The sequence below is a fragment of the Heterodontus francisci genome, chromosome 22 (genome assembly GCF_036365525.1).
Source record: "Heterodontus francisci isolate sHetFra1 chromosome 22, sHetFra1.hap1, whole genome shotgun sequence".
NCBI lineage: Eukaryota > Metazoa > Chordata > Chondrichthyes > Heterodontiformes > Heterodontidae > Heterodontus > Heterodontus francisci.
The window spans coordinates 67,607,089-67,625,376 of record NC_090392.1 but is presented as its reverse complement, the minus strand read 5'-3'; the positions used below and the strand labels follow the sequence as shown (position 1 = coordinate 67,625,376).

General features: G+C 41.0%; 1 protein-coding gene across 2 annotated transcripts in view; it reads left to right on the top strand.

The window, feature by feature from the left end:
• LOC137381633 (cytotoxic and regulatory T-cell molecule-like) overlaps window positions 1–18,288 on the top strand; it is a 41,708-nt gene that overhangs the window by 9,067 nt on the left and 14,353 nt on the right. Inside the window, exons 3-10 of one of the 2 annotated variants that reach the window (XM_068054336.1) lie at window positions 1,383–1,535; window positions 1,713–1,853; window positions 2,686–2,847; window positions 4,984–5,028; window positions 7,737–7,835; window positions 12,062–12,106; window positions 15,425–15,526; window positions 15,611–15,658. In XM_068054336.1, the coding sequence (XP_067910437.1) occupies window positions 1,383–1,535; window positions 1,713–1,853; window positions 2,686–2,847; window positions 4,984–5,028; window positions 7,737–7,835; window positions 12,062–12,106; window positions 15,425–15,526; window positions 15,611–15,658 (795 nt within the window). The remainder of the gene's footprint in view (window positions 1–1,382; window positions 1,536–1,712; window positions 1,854–2,685; window positions 2,848–4,983; window positions 5,029–7,736; window positions 7,836–12,061; window positions 12,107–15,424; window positions 15,527–15,610; window positions 15,659–18,288) is intronic. The other variant, XM_068054337.1, reaches the window with a different exon arrangement.

The following is an 18,288-nucleotide window of genomic DNA, read 5'->3' as shown; positions in this document are numbered from 1 at the left end:
TCCTCCTCTATAATTGCTTTATGCCACATACGAATAGCAAGAAATGTTAGCAATGAAAGTTACCTTTCGCAAAAGAATTACATATAAGCCCTCTATCAAGTTGTATTTATTCTTAAAAGTTACACACATTATAATCAGTCATTTTACAAATCAACACCAGTCTGAACATAAATCCATGAGACCAAATGGTTCTCTTGCTCTCTGAATTTCTCTTCTCTCCACGTTTCTTCATCTACGTCAATTTTGATCCAGTGAAATAAAGCTCTGTGTGGGGACTTGAGTTTGCATTGCCATCCCACGAAAAATTACACCAATACTTCAGTCTATTTAAAAGTCAGTTTCTTATTAATAATGACAGGTACCGTACAATCTGTTATGGAGGGTTTTCTTCTTGAAAGTACCATTACAGAAATCTATATCATACTTGACAATACTACTTCTATTTGAGTGGATTTTTCTATGAAATACTGTTGATAATATTTGAAGTATAGACATTCTAAACCCTTGTCCATAATGATTGCAACAAAAAAACAAAAATGCCAGAAACACTCAACAGGGCAACCAACATCTTTGGAGGGAGCAGACAAGTTTATATTTCAGATGTGGACCCTTTATCATTCTGAAGAAGGGTGTACAACCGAAATGTCACAACTTATTTTTTTCTCTCTGCTGATTCTAACTGAACTGCTGAGTACTTCCATCATTTCCAGGGTTTTTTTCCCAGATTTCCAGCATCTGCAGTACTTTGCTTTTTTTGCTTCAACAATGATGTGCTTCAACTACACAGGAATCAATCAGTAAAAAGAATATAATTTTCTGCTTTTACCGAAATAACTTTAATTAGTCTTATAATATAGTGTAAGCACAGTTCATTTGTGAGGCCAATAGTATACAATTTATATCTTTCTGTTGCTGTTTCTCATGAGTTTGCAGGCAAACCCAAATCTGGCATCAGTCATCGGTTTACTGGTAGTTATCGTTAAATCATAGCATGTTGTAGTTAATTAGTAAGCTAACTGATCTTGGAGTGAGAATTGACCACAGATGGAGGTGTTTTACTGCAACACAATATAGATATACTTTTAGAATCATCGACTACTGCTATATTCTTAATCTGGATCATATTGCCATCATGTAAAGCAGCCATTTTTAAACTAGCATTTTTCACTTCTACTGTTCCCCTCCTGTGGGTATAATGGCTGGATAAAGAACAAATATCATTCAAAACGAATAAAATATTCTATAGAAATAAATATGTTCTACTTTAGAATGTTAAAGTTTCATCTTTCAATGGAGACAGCTCATTCTTATTCTCAGATATATGTATGATTGTTTGGATATTCATAACAAAGATTATGATTAAGACATTATTTTTCCAACAGGGCTAAGGGACAGAAGATACAAATTAGTGCAATACTCAAGTGCAAAGTTAATTGTCACCCTGCTCAATACCACAGTGGAAGATGACGGCATGTATACCTGTTTATATTATAGCCATCAAATAGTAACCAAACAAGTGTACCTCACTGTTTTAGGTATGTATATTGGAAGGATAAGAAAGTGGTAATATGTCAAATCATTTTATTGAAGGAAGTGAAAGCCAGTGTTAAGGAAAACATTAATTATTTTTTCTGGCTTTTATTATTTTATTTGGCATTTAGTTTGCTTGGAAGCATTTCAAAGCAATTGTGCATCTTTTCTTATCTCCCCAGCACCACCATCTCCTCCTGTACTCAACATCACCAAACATTTGCTGAAGGGAAGAGAGGAGAAGGTGATCAGTTGTATCACCACTGGAAGCAAGCCAAAGCCCCAAATAACCTGGCTTGTAAACAACCAACTGGAGTTGCATGGTGAGGAACTTTTTAATAGTGACTGGGATTTGAATCCCTTTTATTATATATTTATTTTTCTTTCCATGTTCTCCCTTTTCTTCAACCCCATCATGTTTGCACACACCATCCTTCCATCAGCAGTGTGAAGATGTGGTGGTAGACTCTATCACAACTATATGCTCAGCGTCTTACCCATAATGGTACTTCTTTGGCAGTTATAACATTCCATGAACCAACTCAAATTTTAAAAAATTAACTGCCAATGCAAGAAATCTGAAATAAAAACTGAAAAAAAAACCACATTCGTCTGGCAGCATCTGTAAGGAGACTGATCCACAAGTGGAAGCAGTTTCTTCACAATTTCCCCTTCACAATTTTAGAAACCGCTATCAGGTCTCCTCGTAGTTTTTTCTTATGCAGACCAAATTCCCCAGAGTGCTTCATATTCCCTATCGCAACCACTACTATCTGGCTCAGAGGAAAGAGTGTTGTCCCTGAGCCAAGGTTGGTATCTCAACCTCAGTTGTGAGAATAATATCCTTTTAAATAGTTTCAAAAATATTATCTTTGTGCAGGCATTTTTTGACTGCTCGGAAACATATGAATGCACTTTAAAAGCTGCTGTTGATTTATATGCCTGCAGGCAGCTTTCATTTTCCACCTGATGTGAGCAACTAATTCCTGTTGATAACATAAAGAATAAATATAAAAAATATTACACTAGAGGGTGCTATAGGTCCAGCACAAATGCTGCTAATGAATGGAGTCTAAGTGCTGCATGTCAGGGTTAACCACCTACAGGAACTTCACCGTGATCTGTACTTTCACTAACTTTTTTTTATAAACACAGGACATACAGAATATAAACCAGAAAACAAAGGGACTAAGTTTACAACAATCAGTATTTTGAAAATAAAAGCGCATGACCAGGAATCCAGAGTTGACTGTTTGGTCCGTCATGAAAGTCTAATGGACAAGATTCTTAGAGTAACCTACAGATTTGATAACAACTGTGAGTAGAAACTTCATCATCATTATTATATTAACAGTGCTTAGATTTACAATTATATATATGTAAAACTAGATGATTTTAGCAATTGATGCAGAGTAAGGGCAGCTTAAGGACCAAAGTGACAATCTGTGCGTGGAGCCGGAGGACGCAGCTGAGGTTTTAAATGATTACTTTTCATCTGTGTTCACTATGGAGAAGGGTGATGTAGGTGTAGAGATCAGGGAGGGGGATTGTGATATACTCGAACAAATTAGCAATGAAAGGGAGGAGGCATTAGTGGTTTTAGCAGGCTTAAAAGTGGATAACTCCCTAGGCCCAGATGAGATGTATCCCAGGCTGTTACGTGAGGCAAGGGAGGAGATAGCAGGGGCTCTGACACAAATTTTCAAATCCTCTCTGGCCACAGGAGAGGTACCAGAGGATTGGAGGACAGCAAATGTGATACCATTATTCAAGAAAGGAAGCAGGGATAAACCAGGTAATTACAAGCCGGTGAGTCTAACATCAGTGGTAGGGAAACTATTGGAAAAAATTCTGAGGGACAGGATTAATCTCGACTTGGAGAGGCAGGGATTAATCAGGCGTAGTCAGCATGGCTTTGTCAGGGGGAGATCGTGTCTAACAAATTTGGTTGAATTTTTCGAGGAGGTGACTAGATGTGTAGATGAGGGTAAAGCAGTTGATGTAGTCTACATGGACTTTAGTAAGGCTTTTGATAAGGTCCCGTATGGGAGATTGGTTAAGAAGGTAAGAGCCCATGGGATCCAGGGCAATTTGGCAAATTGGATCCAAAATTGGCTTAGTGGCAGGAGGCAGAGGATGATGGTCGAGGGTTGTTTTTGCGATTGGAAGCCTGTGAACTGTGGTGTACTGCAGGGATCGGTGCTGGGACCCTTGCTGTTTGTAGTGTACATAACGATTTAGACATGAATATAGGAGGTATGATCAGTAAGTTTGCAGATGACATGAAAATTGGTGGTGTCATAAATAGTGAGGAGGAAAGCCTTAGATTACAGGACGATGTAGATGGGCTGGTAAGATGGGCAGAGCAGTGGCAAATGGAATTTAATCCTGACAAGTGGTGAGGTGATGCATTTTGGGAGGACTAACAAGGCAGGGGAATATACAATGGGTGGTAGGACCCTAAGAAGTACAGACGCATCTTGGTGTACTTGTCCATAGATCAATGAAGGCAGCCGCACAGGTAGATAAGGGGGTTAAGAAGGCATATGGGATACTTGCCTTTATTAGCCGAGGCATAGAATATAAGAGCAGGAAGGTTATGATGGAGCTGTATAAAATGCTAGCTAGTGAGGCCACAGCTGGAGTACTGTGTACAGTTCTGGTCAACACACTGTAGGAAGGATGTGATTGCACTTCAGAGGGTGCAGAGGAGATTCACCAGGATGTTGCCTGGGCTGGAGCATTTCAGCTATGAAGAGAGACTGGATAAGCTAGGGTTGTTTTCCTTAGAACAGAGAAGGCTGAGGGGGGAATTGATTGAGATATGCAAAATTATGAGGGACATAGACAGGGTAGATAGGAAGAAACTTTTTCCCTTAGCGGAGGCGTCAATAACCAGGGGGCATAAATTTAAGGTAAGGGGCAGGAGGTTGAGAGGGGATTTGAGGAAAAAAAATTTCACCCAGAGGGTGGTTGGAATCTGGAACACACTACCTGACGGCAGGAACCCTCACAACATTTAAGAAGGATTTAGATGAGCACTTGAAATGCCATAGCCTACAAGGCTACAGGCCAAGTGTTGGAAAATGGGATTAGAATAGATAGGTGCTTGATGGTCGGCACAGACACAATGGGCCGAAGGGCCTGTTTCTGTGCTGTATAACTCTATGACAGTGATTAGTTAGGGACCAGATTCACTGTGTGCTGTTTCAGGCCATGTTGAAAGCTCTTCTCTCACAGCAACATATATACCAACTCCAGAACTGGGTACAAATAGCAAAAGCATTGTGAGATTCAAGAAAATGTTTTGAAAACATCAGCACTGTCACTTATGACTTAAATATTTATGAAATATATATAGTTTAAAAAATTATCAGGAATTATATAATAAAAAAATTAGCAGGCATTTTCATCCCTACAACCTGAATATAATTAATATTTTGTTTATAACAGACAATTCCCTTGGAGTAACCGAATCATACACTGAAACTGCAAATGGTAAGTTTTTGTTTCAAATTGAAAGACGAGTATACAAAGCCTTCAACGCAATGACTTTTTCATGAACGCCTCCCTCCCTCCCCCCCCCCCCCCCCCACCCCCAACCAGTCAATGTGACTGAATTGCACACATCCTCCTCCACCTGTGGTAATGTGGGTGCAGATTGAAGCTAGGCCTGCACACCCTCTTTACTGCATCTAGCCCACTCTGAGCTCAGTTGTTCAGAGGCGCAGGCTACAAGAGTGACGCAGGGCAAATGTTAAGTGAGACAATCCACTCCTATGTCGCAATCCCTGCAAAAACCCGCATAAACTTTTGAAAAAAACTCCACACACTCGAGCAAGGGTGTGGAAGAAAATATTACTTGACTTTTTTTCAAGTAATAGATTATCTCATGGGTCATTGCACACGGGGAATCAAGACCAAGTGCAGTTCAGATCAAGCGAAGGATAACTGGATCCCGATGGTGGTGGGAGGGCTGGGAGGAAGGAGATTGAGGAGGCAATGTGGGGAGGGGGAAGAATGGAGATAGTGGCAGGATGGGGAGTCAGAGAAGAAAGCAGCGGGAAGGAAGGGGGAAAGAGTGAAAGAAGGGGGAGATCAGGGTAGGAAGCAAAAAGGGGGATAGGGTGGTGAATAGGTTGGTGGATGTGGAGGGAGGGGAGGGGTTTTGATAAGGTAAATAGAGAAAAACTTTTCACTGCTCATTGAGACAGTCAGTAGAAGGTATAAATTTAAGACTAGAAGCAGAACAACAAAAGGCCAAGTTGTGAGAACTTTGTATTGCAGTATTGTTAGGACATAGAATTCCCTACCAGTGGTGGAAGCAGAATTCATAATATCTTTTAAAAATGAGTTGGATAACTATTTTGAAAAGCCAGAAATGAAAACAGAATGAGAAAAGGAAATGAACTAAATAAGCTCTTTGAAAGAATGTTGAAGCCAATTGCCTCTTTCTGTGCAGTTAAATTCTGATTGTGTAAGCACCCCACTTACAGATCTTACAGCAGAAATTCTGGCAGCAGGGGAAACTAAGGCACAATTTACAGCAAAACCTGGATTCTCCAGATTTTCCTCCGCAACTTGCACTTCAGGGCATGTAGGTACTTCTAAAGCCTATTCTTGTGACATCACAAAGCACTGGGTTCTGCAAGGTGTTCCCAGATTTTCCTGGTAATTCCACTAAGCTTGCCCCGTTAGGAGCATTTTGTTTCCCAATTTGTTCTTGGGCAGCGCTGGCATTTATTGTCTGTTCCTAGTCACTCTTAGGGGATTGAATCAACCACATAGTGTAACGGAGTGAGCCTTGGCTCAGTGGTCACATTTCCGCCTTCAAGTCAGAAAGTTATGGGTTTGTGGACCATTCCAGACAGCGGAGTGAACGGAAATGAGAGGCTCGATCTCTGAATACTGGGTTGACACCCAGCAGTGTAATTGTTTAAAATAGGACTGGGATGGAAACGCTCCCCCCCAAACCCACCCTACATCAGATCTAGCTAGTTCTCTTGGTAGGATGTTATGAGTCGAGCTAATGACCTGTCCACGTAGCAAAGGCCTTTGTTATGGGAAATGGCCCAGGGCATGGACTGTTAGATTTAAAGCAACAGAAGAAATGAATGACCTCATATTCACTAGGCATGGAACAGAACAAGAAAATGACAATGTAGTGTAGGACTAAAGTCACATGTAGGTCAGCCCAGGTAGGGATGGTAGTTTCTCTTTCATGAAGGACTTCACAGAACCAGTGAGTTTTTATGACAATCCAACATCTTTCATGGTCATTTTTCCTGGTATCTGCCCACAAGATATTGAATTCAGTTTCTTAACTTGCCAAAGTGCAATCTGAACTCACAAGCTTTGGATCGCTCGTCCAGTGCTGTAACTGCTAGGCCATCAGAACTTATAAGAGAGCAGGCATAGGTCCTGTTGTGAGTCTTACAAAGGCTCATTGAATGAAGAAAACAAAGGAATCAATTCCAAATGATAGTATACATAGTGCCCTGTCATTCCCTGGGAGGTAGTTGTTTCTGCTGTCCTTCGACAGGCATGGACACCCACCCTAAATATTTAAATAAATCTATCCCATTGGCAGGTCAAAGTCACAGCTTGCTTCACTTCTGTTGCTTCAAAGGGGCAGTAGGATATATTGGCCCATGTCTTTCCAAACCTTGGTTGTGTCTGAGCTACTGAACACAGGGTGAAATAATTATGATTACAAATTTGTCACTGCTAGTGGTAGGGGAGGGAGCAATTTTAGATGACAACTTAAGACTATCACTGAAGATGTACATGATTGACTTAAACATAATTGGTGCCAACTAGTAACAATGTACTATATTTTTTAAAAGGCTCAAAGCAAACTATGTTGGCCCCTGGCAGCAATTATTTGCATATTTCAAATAAACTTGTTAAATCTAAACAAAATATATTTTCTGCTTGAATTTCTTTTAAAATTACATAATCACATTACTTGCACTTTTTTTGTTTACTGCATTGCAATAAAGGTAGCCTAAATGTTTCAGAAAAATTGAATGTATTCTATAATTCCAGTAGTTTAACTATTGTTTGTTAAACAGTTGAGTTAAAGCATTGGGTTATTATGTTGGTGCATTTTGATTGTGCAGGCGTTATTTTCTGTTTATACCTAATTTTAGTGATGGGCAACTAAACATTAATTTCTCATCCTCCCATTGTGCTTTTTTGATCAGAAATGAACACGACCTCCATGCCAGAATTAGCAACTGACATTGAATCATTCCAATCAGTCACTCAGGAAAACAGCACAGAAAATACTCCCACAGCCAACTGTGAGTTTGCAGCTTTGTAGAAGCAAAATTAGTTTGGATAGCTTCTCTTTTATTCCTAAAAGACGTTGGGCCCAATCTGGAAATCTTGCTCAGAGGTTTACTTCCATCCTACCTGACCTTAAAATGCATGAAACCGATGCAGGCTAACAAAACGGAAAGTGTCCCATTTCCCAGTACTAACATCACTTAACTTTGAGCATAAAATTCACAAAAAAAACCAAAAAGGGACAGAGTGATTTTTTTTTAAAATGTCTATGCAAGTATTTTTCTTTTGCTATTGATTTTACAAGTGACAGACTGTCAATGGTAATTCATTCTGTCTCATTTGAAACTACTGATAGTGGATGTATACTGACATTTTTCTCCGTACTATTCCAAAATAGAAAGTTTAGGGGCAGTAACAAAGAATCTGAAATCCAGTTATTTGGCAATACAATTAAATCCAGTGCCACCAAAAGCCAATGTCGGAAATAGTGAAAAAAAACTATTCATAGCTCATTTTTGAAAATGTTCCATCATGGCAGCAAACTTGATCATCCTCCCTCTAGCTCTGATTTTTAGCACTCCTAAGATTGACTGCAGAGCTGCTTCTAGCCACCATTGCTGCATTTTCCTGATTTGAGATATTTGCCTCAGGTAGCCCACCTAATGACTGAAGAAAGAGAAATTCCATAGAAATTTATACTCATTAAAAGCAGGAGGGGCGGGAAGGGTCAGATTCAATCTGTTTCAGTATGTAATTTGATATTGTCACCTCTTCTCTCAGACATTTGTACATCCTCAGAAATGATTAAGGTGGATGAAAACATCACCTCTTTCACTTGTGAACTAAATATGTTTATCAACTATCATTACACAAAAAGTTGGCTCTTCAGCCTGTATATATTCACAATATATGTTCGGTGCAGAGAATTCCCTTGGACCAACTAAATTATATATTTGACGTCAGAAAAAAAACCATTTTTCCCTTTCTGTCAATGTGGCTGAACTGCAAATAGCCTTGTCCACCTGTGTTAACGTGGGCACAGAGTTAATGTGCCCTGTACTCCACTTCTTTGGCATTCGTCCCACTCTGGGCTGATTACTGGCTGCAAGGGTGACAGAGATGAAATATTACATGAGATGCCCAACTGCCACTGGCCATGAGATTTTGGGCTGAATTTTATGTTGCCACTGTAATTGGCGGCGACGGTAAAAAATGGCGGTCTGCCAGCGCGAGCTTTACCCTGCAGAACCACCGCAATATTAACCGCGATGGCTCATTTACATGGCTGGGGCGCACCGTTCCCCCTGGTGACGTGGATTGGGCGGGCAGTCCGTCCCCATCGACAGCGTCCGGCACCATTGCGCTTACGCCAACTCCATTTTCAAAGGGCTTCAAGCCCTTACATTTAATTTGAATTTTTAAAGAAATAGTCACTTGGAATTTATTCGAATAGATAAAATGTATGTTTCGAGCCTCTCTCCCACCCTCACAATGACCAAATAATTCATTCCTTGCCCTCTCCCCGCCCCAAAATACTTACCTTGTGCACCTGACCTTCCCGCCCCAAAGTTCAGAAACTTTAATCTTTAACCATTCGGACAACCCCCTTGACCAATGAAATTAGTTTTACCCCCCCACTCCCCGCACTGAGAAACTTACCTGCTCCTCCCTCCCCACCAGTGTCCCGCCTTACATCAACGCACACAGATCCAACAGCGCAGGGGTGCCGACCGCTGGTTCCAATATGACAATTGAACAGACGGCGGGAGCAGGTATTTAATTCAGTAATTTGCATTTTTTAAATATGTAAATTTGGCACCCGTCGCTGAGCGGAGGCGGGGGAGGGGCCGCCATGAGGCCTGACCGCCGCCGGCAATATGAGGCCAGGCCTTCCAGGATTCGAGGCCCGTGGCAGACCTCTCCCGCAGGCATTTTCTGGGCCCCCTGCCACGACCCCCAACGTCAGGGGGGCTGTAAAATCCAGCTCTTTGTCCTCAACCCATGAGCTGCATTTTCCTGAGCCGCGACCATCCCTTTTCTTAAGATGCTCCACCTAGTGGCTGAACAGGGTTAATCAACATCATCACACTTGCAACAGAAAGGAACGACCTATTTTCTGCCCATTAATTGCCAAACCATAATTTCCAGCATTTATATTAACATTTTCACATTTAAAAAAATAATTTTAGCCCATTTATGTTTTTCTTTACTCCAAAACCTTGAGTTCTTCCCATCATGAAAAGGAAGAATGTGCAGGGTTCTGGGGAGATAACAGAGGAACAGAACTGAGGAAGTTGCTCTTTCAGAGAGCCAGTGCAGACATGATGGGTTGAATGGCCTCCTGCACTGTAACGATTCTGTGATTGAGAGTGACAGACAATATATGAAAGGATTCTGCCACTGATGTTCTGAATATATCATTGGGGGGGGGGTATTCCAGGATGCAGCAGACTGACCAATCCTTTATTTTTCTCTCTGATCACCATCCTTCTTGGGAATTGCCTTCATTCCACTTGGCATATCCCCCAAAAATGGACTGTGGAATTGCAGGAATCCAGATCCAAAGTACTTCTGCATGGCATATACGAGTTCACTAACTCACTGTGCTAGCAAGCAATGTTCCAGCTTTTTAAACAACTATTAATGATATTACTTTATCCTTATTCAGTTTTCCTTATCTTTGAATCAATTTTTTTATGATAAGACTTTGCCACAACTTTCATCCCCAAATCAACAACTGACAGTGAGCAACCTAAGACAGGCAAAGAGGAGGATAGCACCCTAGATACTCGGAAAACCAATTGTGAGTGTTTTCTTTGTATCGAAAAAACAGAAAGATACATATGTATGACGTTAACCATTTGCCATTAGCGTAGGAGTTAAATAAAAAATGCCACTGATAACATGAGTGAATCGAAATCAAGGTGCCCTAAATAAAAGATAGTCATTAATAAATCGAATAAAAATTCAGGGGAACCTCTTTACTCAAAGAATCTAGAACTCGCTACCACATGAAGTGTTTAAGGTAAATGGTATAGATGCAATTAAGGGTAGCTGGATAAGTACATGAAGGAGAAAGGAATAGAAGGATATGGTTATAGGGTGAGATGAAGTAAGGTAAAAGGGAGGCTCATGGGGAGCATAAACTGGTGTAAACCCAGTGGGCCAAATGACCTTTTTCTGTGCTGTAAAGGTCCACGTAATTTTATGTATTTGAGCACCTTGGACTATTTTGGGCAATTAAATACTTACCCTGTATTTACCAATTTAAGAAGTTCTCCTGATTTCAAGATAAACTGAGTCTCCAACCAGTTTCAATCAGCTGTTTGCACCTCATTATCGTAATGAAATTCTGATTGTGACTGCTACCAATTAGGAGAGGCAGTTGCTAAATAGTTTAGTTTAGTTTAGAAATACAGCACTGAAACAGGCCCTTCGGCCCACCGAGTCTGTGCCGACCATCAACCACCCATTTATACTAATCCTACACTAATTCCATATTCCTACCACATCCCCACCTGTCCCTCTATTTCCCTACCACCTACCTATACTAGGGGCAATTGCCAATGGCCAATTTACCTATCAACCTGCAAGTCTTTGGCATGTGGGAGGAAACCGGAGCACCCGGAGGAAACCCACGCAGACACAGGGAGAACTTGCAAACTCCACACAGGCAGTACCAGGAATTGAACCCGGGTCGCTGGAGCTGTGAGGCTGCGGTGCGAACCACTGCGCCACTGTGCCAGAAATAGAGATTTATGTTTTTTAAAAATGCCGGTTGCTTAGCTTTTTAGTTTTACTGTACACCATATATTGTGGACAAATCTGTTGACACCAACTCTAAGCAGTGTAGCTGTATATATAAATAAACAGAGCATTATTTTATGTATGAATTGTGTGACTGCAGGCAAATTCAAAAATTTTGGCCTCAGGTGTTGAATACTCTTGTCACACTAGAGCTCATAATACTACACATATGACCAAGCCAAATTTATTGAAACCAATCAATTGATAACAGAATGATACTCAGAGACTGTGAGAGTATCTGCAAGAATGTAATACAAAAAAGTGACACCCATGAATAAATCTGAAATATATATATTTTTGCAAACCGCTCATAACATAAACATTATGCACTCAATTTGTCTAACTTGTAGGTTTGTAATACAAAATTTAAATAGATTTAGAAATTTATTAGAAAAAATGTGTAAACTAATTCATTTCCCTTCTGATTTAACAGATGATTTCCTCACATCAACAGAAGATTCTATGCTGCTTACAAATGGTAATTAATTGTGATTAAGTTAAAGCAGTTAGCAGTAATTACGTATGAAGCAATTTTTTTAAACATTCCCATATAAGAATTTTTTTATTTCTTCATAGGATGTGAGCATCTCTGGCAAGGCCAGTATATATTGCCCATCCCTAATTTTCCTTCAGAAGGTGGTGGTGAGCTGCCTTCTTGAACCACTGCAGTTTTTGTGGTGCATGTACAGTGCTGTCGGGTATTGAGTTCCAGGATTTTGACCCAGTGATGATGAAGAAACAGTAATACATTTCCAAGTCGAGTTGGTTTGTGACTTGGAGGAGAACTTACAGGTGGTGGTCCCATGTGGCTGCTGGCCAGTTCTTCTAAGTGGTAGAGGTCGCGGGTTTGGAAAATACTGTCAAAGAAGAAACCTTGGCAAGTTGCTGCAGTGCATCTTATATCTAGGAAAATATCACCAATTTATTCTTTCCACACTGAAAGAGAAGTTAACCCATTTAGCCTCAGATCCAAACCAGAATAAACAGCACTGCAAAATATTGCCTGTATATAGAGTGATGTCACAGATTAGCCATGATATCATTGAATGAAGGCACCAGCTTGAAGGGCTAAATGGCCTATTCCTGTTCCCTTGTTGTCAGAAACTATCCAATAAGGCTTCTAAAATCATTAGAAATGTCTTAATTTTTGATGACCTTCCTCTTCTGAATTTGGTATAAGTTATACTGTTTGATTTACAGCCAAAGATGCTTTACATCTAATGCAATTAAATAAAGACTGCGTTTGCTGACAATGCAATCACTAGATCGCACAGTACTGGCACATGTGCAAATGCAGCCTCATCAACATATACAATACTGTCTGTGATGTCTCAGGCAGCTGCCAGTAATAAAGATGGCACTGCTCAATTTGACACAAAGGAACAAATTGAACCCAAACCCTTCACCATTCAATGGCCTCCTCCACACTGCACGCCCCCAACAGTAGTCCGCTCCCTCCTGTGATTACTGCATTCAGTTCCCCACTCACTCCAGCGAACGCTGCTTCCCTTCACTGCTCCTTCCCACTCCCAACTGCTCCAACCCGCCATTCTCTCCTGCACCCATCGACTCACCGTTCCCTCCTGCCACTCACTTCCCGTCTCGCCACCTGGAGAGGCAGTGGGGTGGGTGGGGGGGGGGGGGGGCGAGTGAGTGAGGTGCAAGCGGAGGAAGCGGTGAAAAGGAGCAGCAAGCAGGCGGGCACAGGAGGGAGCAGTGGGATGGAGCAGCGAGCAGGTAGGCACAGGAGGAAGCGGCGGGCAGTCGGGCGCAAGATGGAATGGCGAGCAGGCAGACGCAGGAGAGAACAGCGGGAAGGAGCAACAAGCAGTCTGGAATGGCAAGCAGTCTGTGTGGCGAGCAGGTGGGCACAAGAGGAAGCAGCGATCACAGGAGTGAGCAGGAAAATGAATGCAGCAATTGAGGTGGCGATTGTGGGAGGGAGCGCGGTACTGTTGGGGAGAATGGAGGCCAATTAGGGATAAGGATGTCATTGTGTCTGGTGTCATTATGTGGTGACGACACGGCGCGCATGTGCAGACTCACTGGCAAATGTTTGGATGTACTGATGACATCGGCAATCGCTCTCCGCATGCTCTGCTTTGCCAGGAGAAACTCCGTTAAATAATAAGATTTGTCGCAAAAAATTCATTAAAAAATGTTTTTGTTTCATTCCATAAGTTCTGTAAAAATAATTTTACTGTCTTAGTATTATAAAATAGAACTTATTTTTATTTGTTCATGGGATGTGAACGTCATTGGCAAGGCCAGCATTTATTGCCCATCCCAATTACCCTTGAGAAGGTGGTGGTGAGCTGCCTTCTTGAACTGCTGCAGTCCAACATAAATTATACCGAATGACTTATGGTCTGAAGTGAGTATTCAGCCCAAAACTACATCTAATGTAGTTAAATAAAAAGATTTGTACCCAAAACATTAATTAAAAAACATCTTTACTACATTTGTTTCATTCCATAGGTTCTGCAAAAATAATTTTACTGTCCTAATATCATAAATAGGAGTATCATAAAATAGGATTTAAATTGTTCCTGATTTTTCTTTGTAATGTTAAACCCTATTATTACAAAGGGATTTTTTTACATCAACTCATCTTGTAGACTTTAATGCAGCTGGAGGAGAATCTGTCTGATGATTATATAGAATAATTGCATGTCAAAGTGACTCAAGATGCTGTTGAAATTGTAGTAGTAACTGTTGCTATAACGATAAAGCACCTATTCTGCATTTGCAACATCCCAAACAGGCAATGAAATGAATGTCCAGTTCATTTAGGTTTCTTGGCAGTTTAGATTAAGCGTAGAATATTGGCTGGTTGAAATCGCTGAATAAGGGAGGAAAGTTGATTAGTTGAAATTCCTGCTACTTTTCAAACAATGCCATGGGATACATAGCATCCATCTGAACTAAGACATAGGCTGGAATTTCACGCCCTTTATGTAGGGCAGGGGGGAGCGAAAAACGGCCCGCCCGCCCCAGGCCAATCAAGGCCATTAAGTGGCCACTTAAGGGCCTTCGCCCGTCTCCACGCAGATTTTACGCGTGGCAAGTGGGCGTCCTGGAGCCGGGAAAAGCCACCTGGGAAAACTCGGCGGCTACTAATCGTCCTGGGGGGTGGGGGATGGAGGTCCCCCCCCCATATCCCCAACTGACCACGCTTGCCTCACTGGGGCCTGACCGATTACCCCCGGCGAGGCAACCAAAACTTACCTTTCTTCCCGGCTCCACGTCTTCTTATAACTTTGGCTGGGCTGCAGTCCCAGCAGTGGCCACCGCTCCCGGTAGCGCTGCTGGGACTAAGGGCTGCCAGCCCGCCTCATTGGCTGTCAGCTCAATGAGGCAGGACCTCCTCCCTCAAGCAGGTGGAAGTCCCGCCTCAGAAAAATTAAAGCCTGGGGACCGGTAAAATATGGAACGGATCCCCAGGCGAGGCGGAAGCAGGTTCGCCACTGACCTTTATGTTGGAGGCTGGCTCCCGTCCGCCTACCGTAAAATTCCGGCCATAGCATCCATCTGAACTAAGAGGCAGGACCTCAGTTCCATATTTTATTTGAAGATTAGCACCTCTAACAACGAAGCACTCCCTTGTTCCTGCACTGGCTTATTCGGCTGGAATGATTAAGAGCTCCAACCTATAACTTTCAGATCCAGAGGCAAGAGTGCTACCAACTGAGCCAAGTCAATACATAAATAAGTTTATACAAAATAAGGTTATTTGTTTAAAAGATAGCAAGATCCCTTTAATTAATTTCTAACACGACTTTGGCTCTACCAACAGAAAGTGAAACAGAATCCAGTCTAAACTCAACATCCAGCACAGAATTACTTACAACAAAGGCAGGGCAAAGCACCTTCCAGATTACAGAAGACCCATCCACCTGTACGTTAAAATATTTTATTGAAAAAAATGCAATTGTCTTATTGCTCTGACATCTCCTTAATCTGATTTCTTATCTTTCAACAGATAAAAACAATTTCCACAATTCAACTGAAGGTACCACAGAGTCAGATGGTATGTAATTGTTTTAATCTTCATGTTAACCAAACATGCTCTCTCATTGTTTAAAAATGCAAAGAATTTTGTGGAAAAGGAGCAGAATGTTAATGGAAATTATAAATAACATGCTCTGTATGTTTCAGCATATGGGTGACAGTAAATTTGTTTAACATCTACTTATTCATTTGGCTCCATTAAATGTGTACCTGATGGATGTATTATTTATAGAAGCAACTATTATGCTCATCCATTTCTACTGAACAGTTGTTTTACTATGTGTACTTGTCTGAGACCATTACCTTTTTTCAAGTGCTGCAGATCAGACAGACCAAATTTGGCCTAGTTGCTTCCTTCTGGAACGAATGGCCTCTATGTGTTACTCACTTCCTTTTATTTATAAAGATAGATTTTGGTTATGTTGGATTCTTCCGCAATGTAAGGACCTGGTTGTTGTATCAATGGAAATGCAAAGGATTAGCAAACTCAATCTGATGGCATGTCCACACACTGTAAGTGTGGGGGCCTCTATATTATGAAGTGCAACCTGCAGATCTCCTGTCACCTGTACTATTCTAATATAAGAGCACCTCACTGTACTATCAGGCAAAATAAAGTTCCAGTACTTCTCTCTAAAAAATTAGCCCAGATTTCGCCGCTGTAATGATGGTGAAACTGTTAGCATTCAGTGAAACTGTCAGCATTCACCATCATTACAACTATGAAACTGACAGCAACTTCCGGTGCTTGTACACCTGCAGTTAAATACGGAAATCCACAAGTTGCTGTCAGTGATTTCCTGTTACTCCACAGGGTGTGCTGTTGAAGCCCCTGAAGATGGAAATCTTCTGAAAACATAAAAACATAAGAAATAGGAGCAGGATTCGACCATACGACTGTCAAGCCTGCTCCGTCATTCGATACGATCATGGCTGATCTTCGGCTTCAACTCCACTTTCCTGTCCGCTCCCCATATTTCTTGATTCCCTGAGATCAAAAATCTGTATATCACCTGATTTGGCATGAACTTCCACTTTTCAGCTAATAGTCTCGGTGTAAAAACCCTTGAAAAAGTTATGCCTTGTTGATTGAGGTGTAACCCAGTCTTTACTAGCATACTAAGTTCATACTGAGAAACCTCTTGGGCCCTGAAAAGACTAATTTTATACTCCATTATGATAAAGAATGCCACAGATTTTTAAAATATTCATTTTTTAAAAGTTTATGGTATTTTAGCTTCTACCATAATCCCATCTGTATGTCCTAATCTTTATTTCGCTGTGCATAAAATGATTAAAAAGTGAAAGGTAATGAGCGCTTTTTAACATCTTGTTTGCTGGCTGTGAGAATTCTTCAATGTGATTGGCTGCTTAGCCTGCTTGATATTATCACTGCTGCTGGATGTTAGAGATCCCCTATTGCTAGTGCCAGAACTAAATTAACATTGGGAAAAGTGAAATCCATGTTACAGTGATTGCTAGATCTTTGTGAGCAGCTTTCTTTGAGCTCAGCAGTAAATGCTGTTGCTTCACTGCTGACTGCAAAATTCAGACCAATAAGACATGAGTATTCATATGAAAGTGATCCTGCACACAGCAAGTTATATTTTTCTCCAACTTCTCATTAGTAGGTGTTACTCAGTATAGTATATGTGGGAATATGCTATTAATGTATTTGCTATTACTTTGGAACACACATGCATAACTCATGCAGGTTTTGCAAAGCAGCTACTAATGATAATAATTTAAACTGTAAATAGCTTGCATCAAATCCCCTCATAGTTTTCTGTTTCCCCCTCTCTCACTCCCACGTATTATGGAACATGTCAATTTTAAGTGAGCCAGTCGAGATCACACTGGGAACTTCTGTATCACCGGACAGAAATCAGTACTTATCAGCAGCACTAAAAATAGCCTAACTGGCAACTGTATTCAGTTTGAGACCCATTCTGCTCAATGTAAAGACTGTTACTTGAACAGGATACAAGATAATGGATACATACAAACTGAGCTGACATTGTCCCATAAATGGGGTAAAATACTGTTTTTAGTCAAATGCTGCAAGCAGAACTTTACTTCAATACCATTACCTGTTATCAGCTGGTTTGAAACTACAGATCAATTATCTATGAAAAAATTCAAAAACAGATATTTTGATTATGCCTTCAAAACATCTCCCACGATCACCTTTATCATTAAATTGTATATTCATCAAACCCATTAATCGCGAGAGTGGTGATGAAATGTGATCCAGAAGTGTCCAGTATGCAAAGTTAAAACTTGAGTGGATGAAACGTTCACAATAGATGTTAGAGTTTAAAAATATTATAGAATCATACAGCACAGATAGAGGCCATTCAGCCCACTCTGCCTGTGCTAGATCTTTCACAGAGCTATCTAATTAGACCCACTCCCTGCTCTTTCTCCATAGCCCTGCAAATTTCTCATTTTCAAGTATATATCCAATTCCCTTTTGAAAGTTACTGCTTCCACCACTCTTTCAGGCAGTGCATTCCAGTTTGTAAAGAAAAATCTAAATTTTCCCCATGTATTTTTGCCAATTATCTTAAATCTGTAACCTCTGATCACTGACACCCTCCCCGCCCCACCTCCCACCAGTAGAAACAGTTACTCCTTACCTACTCTATC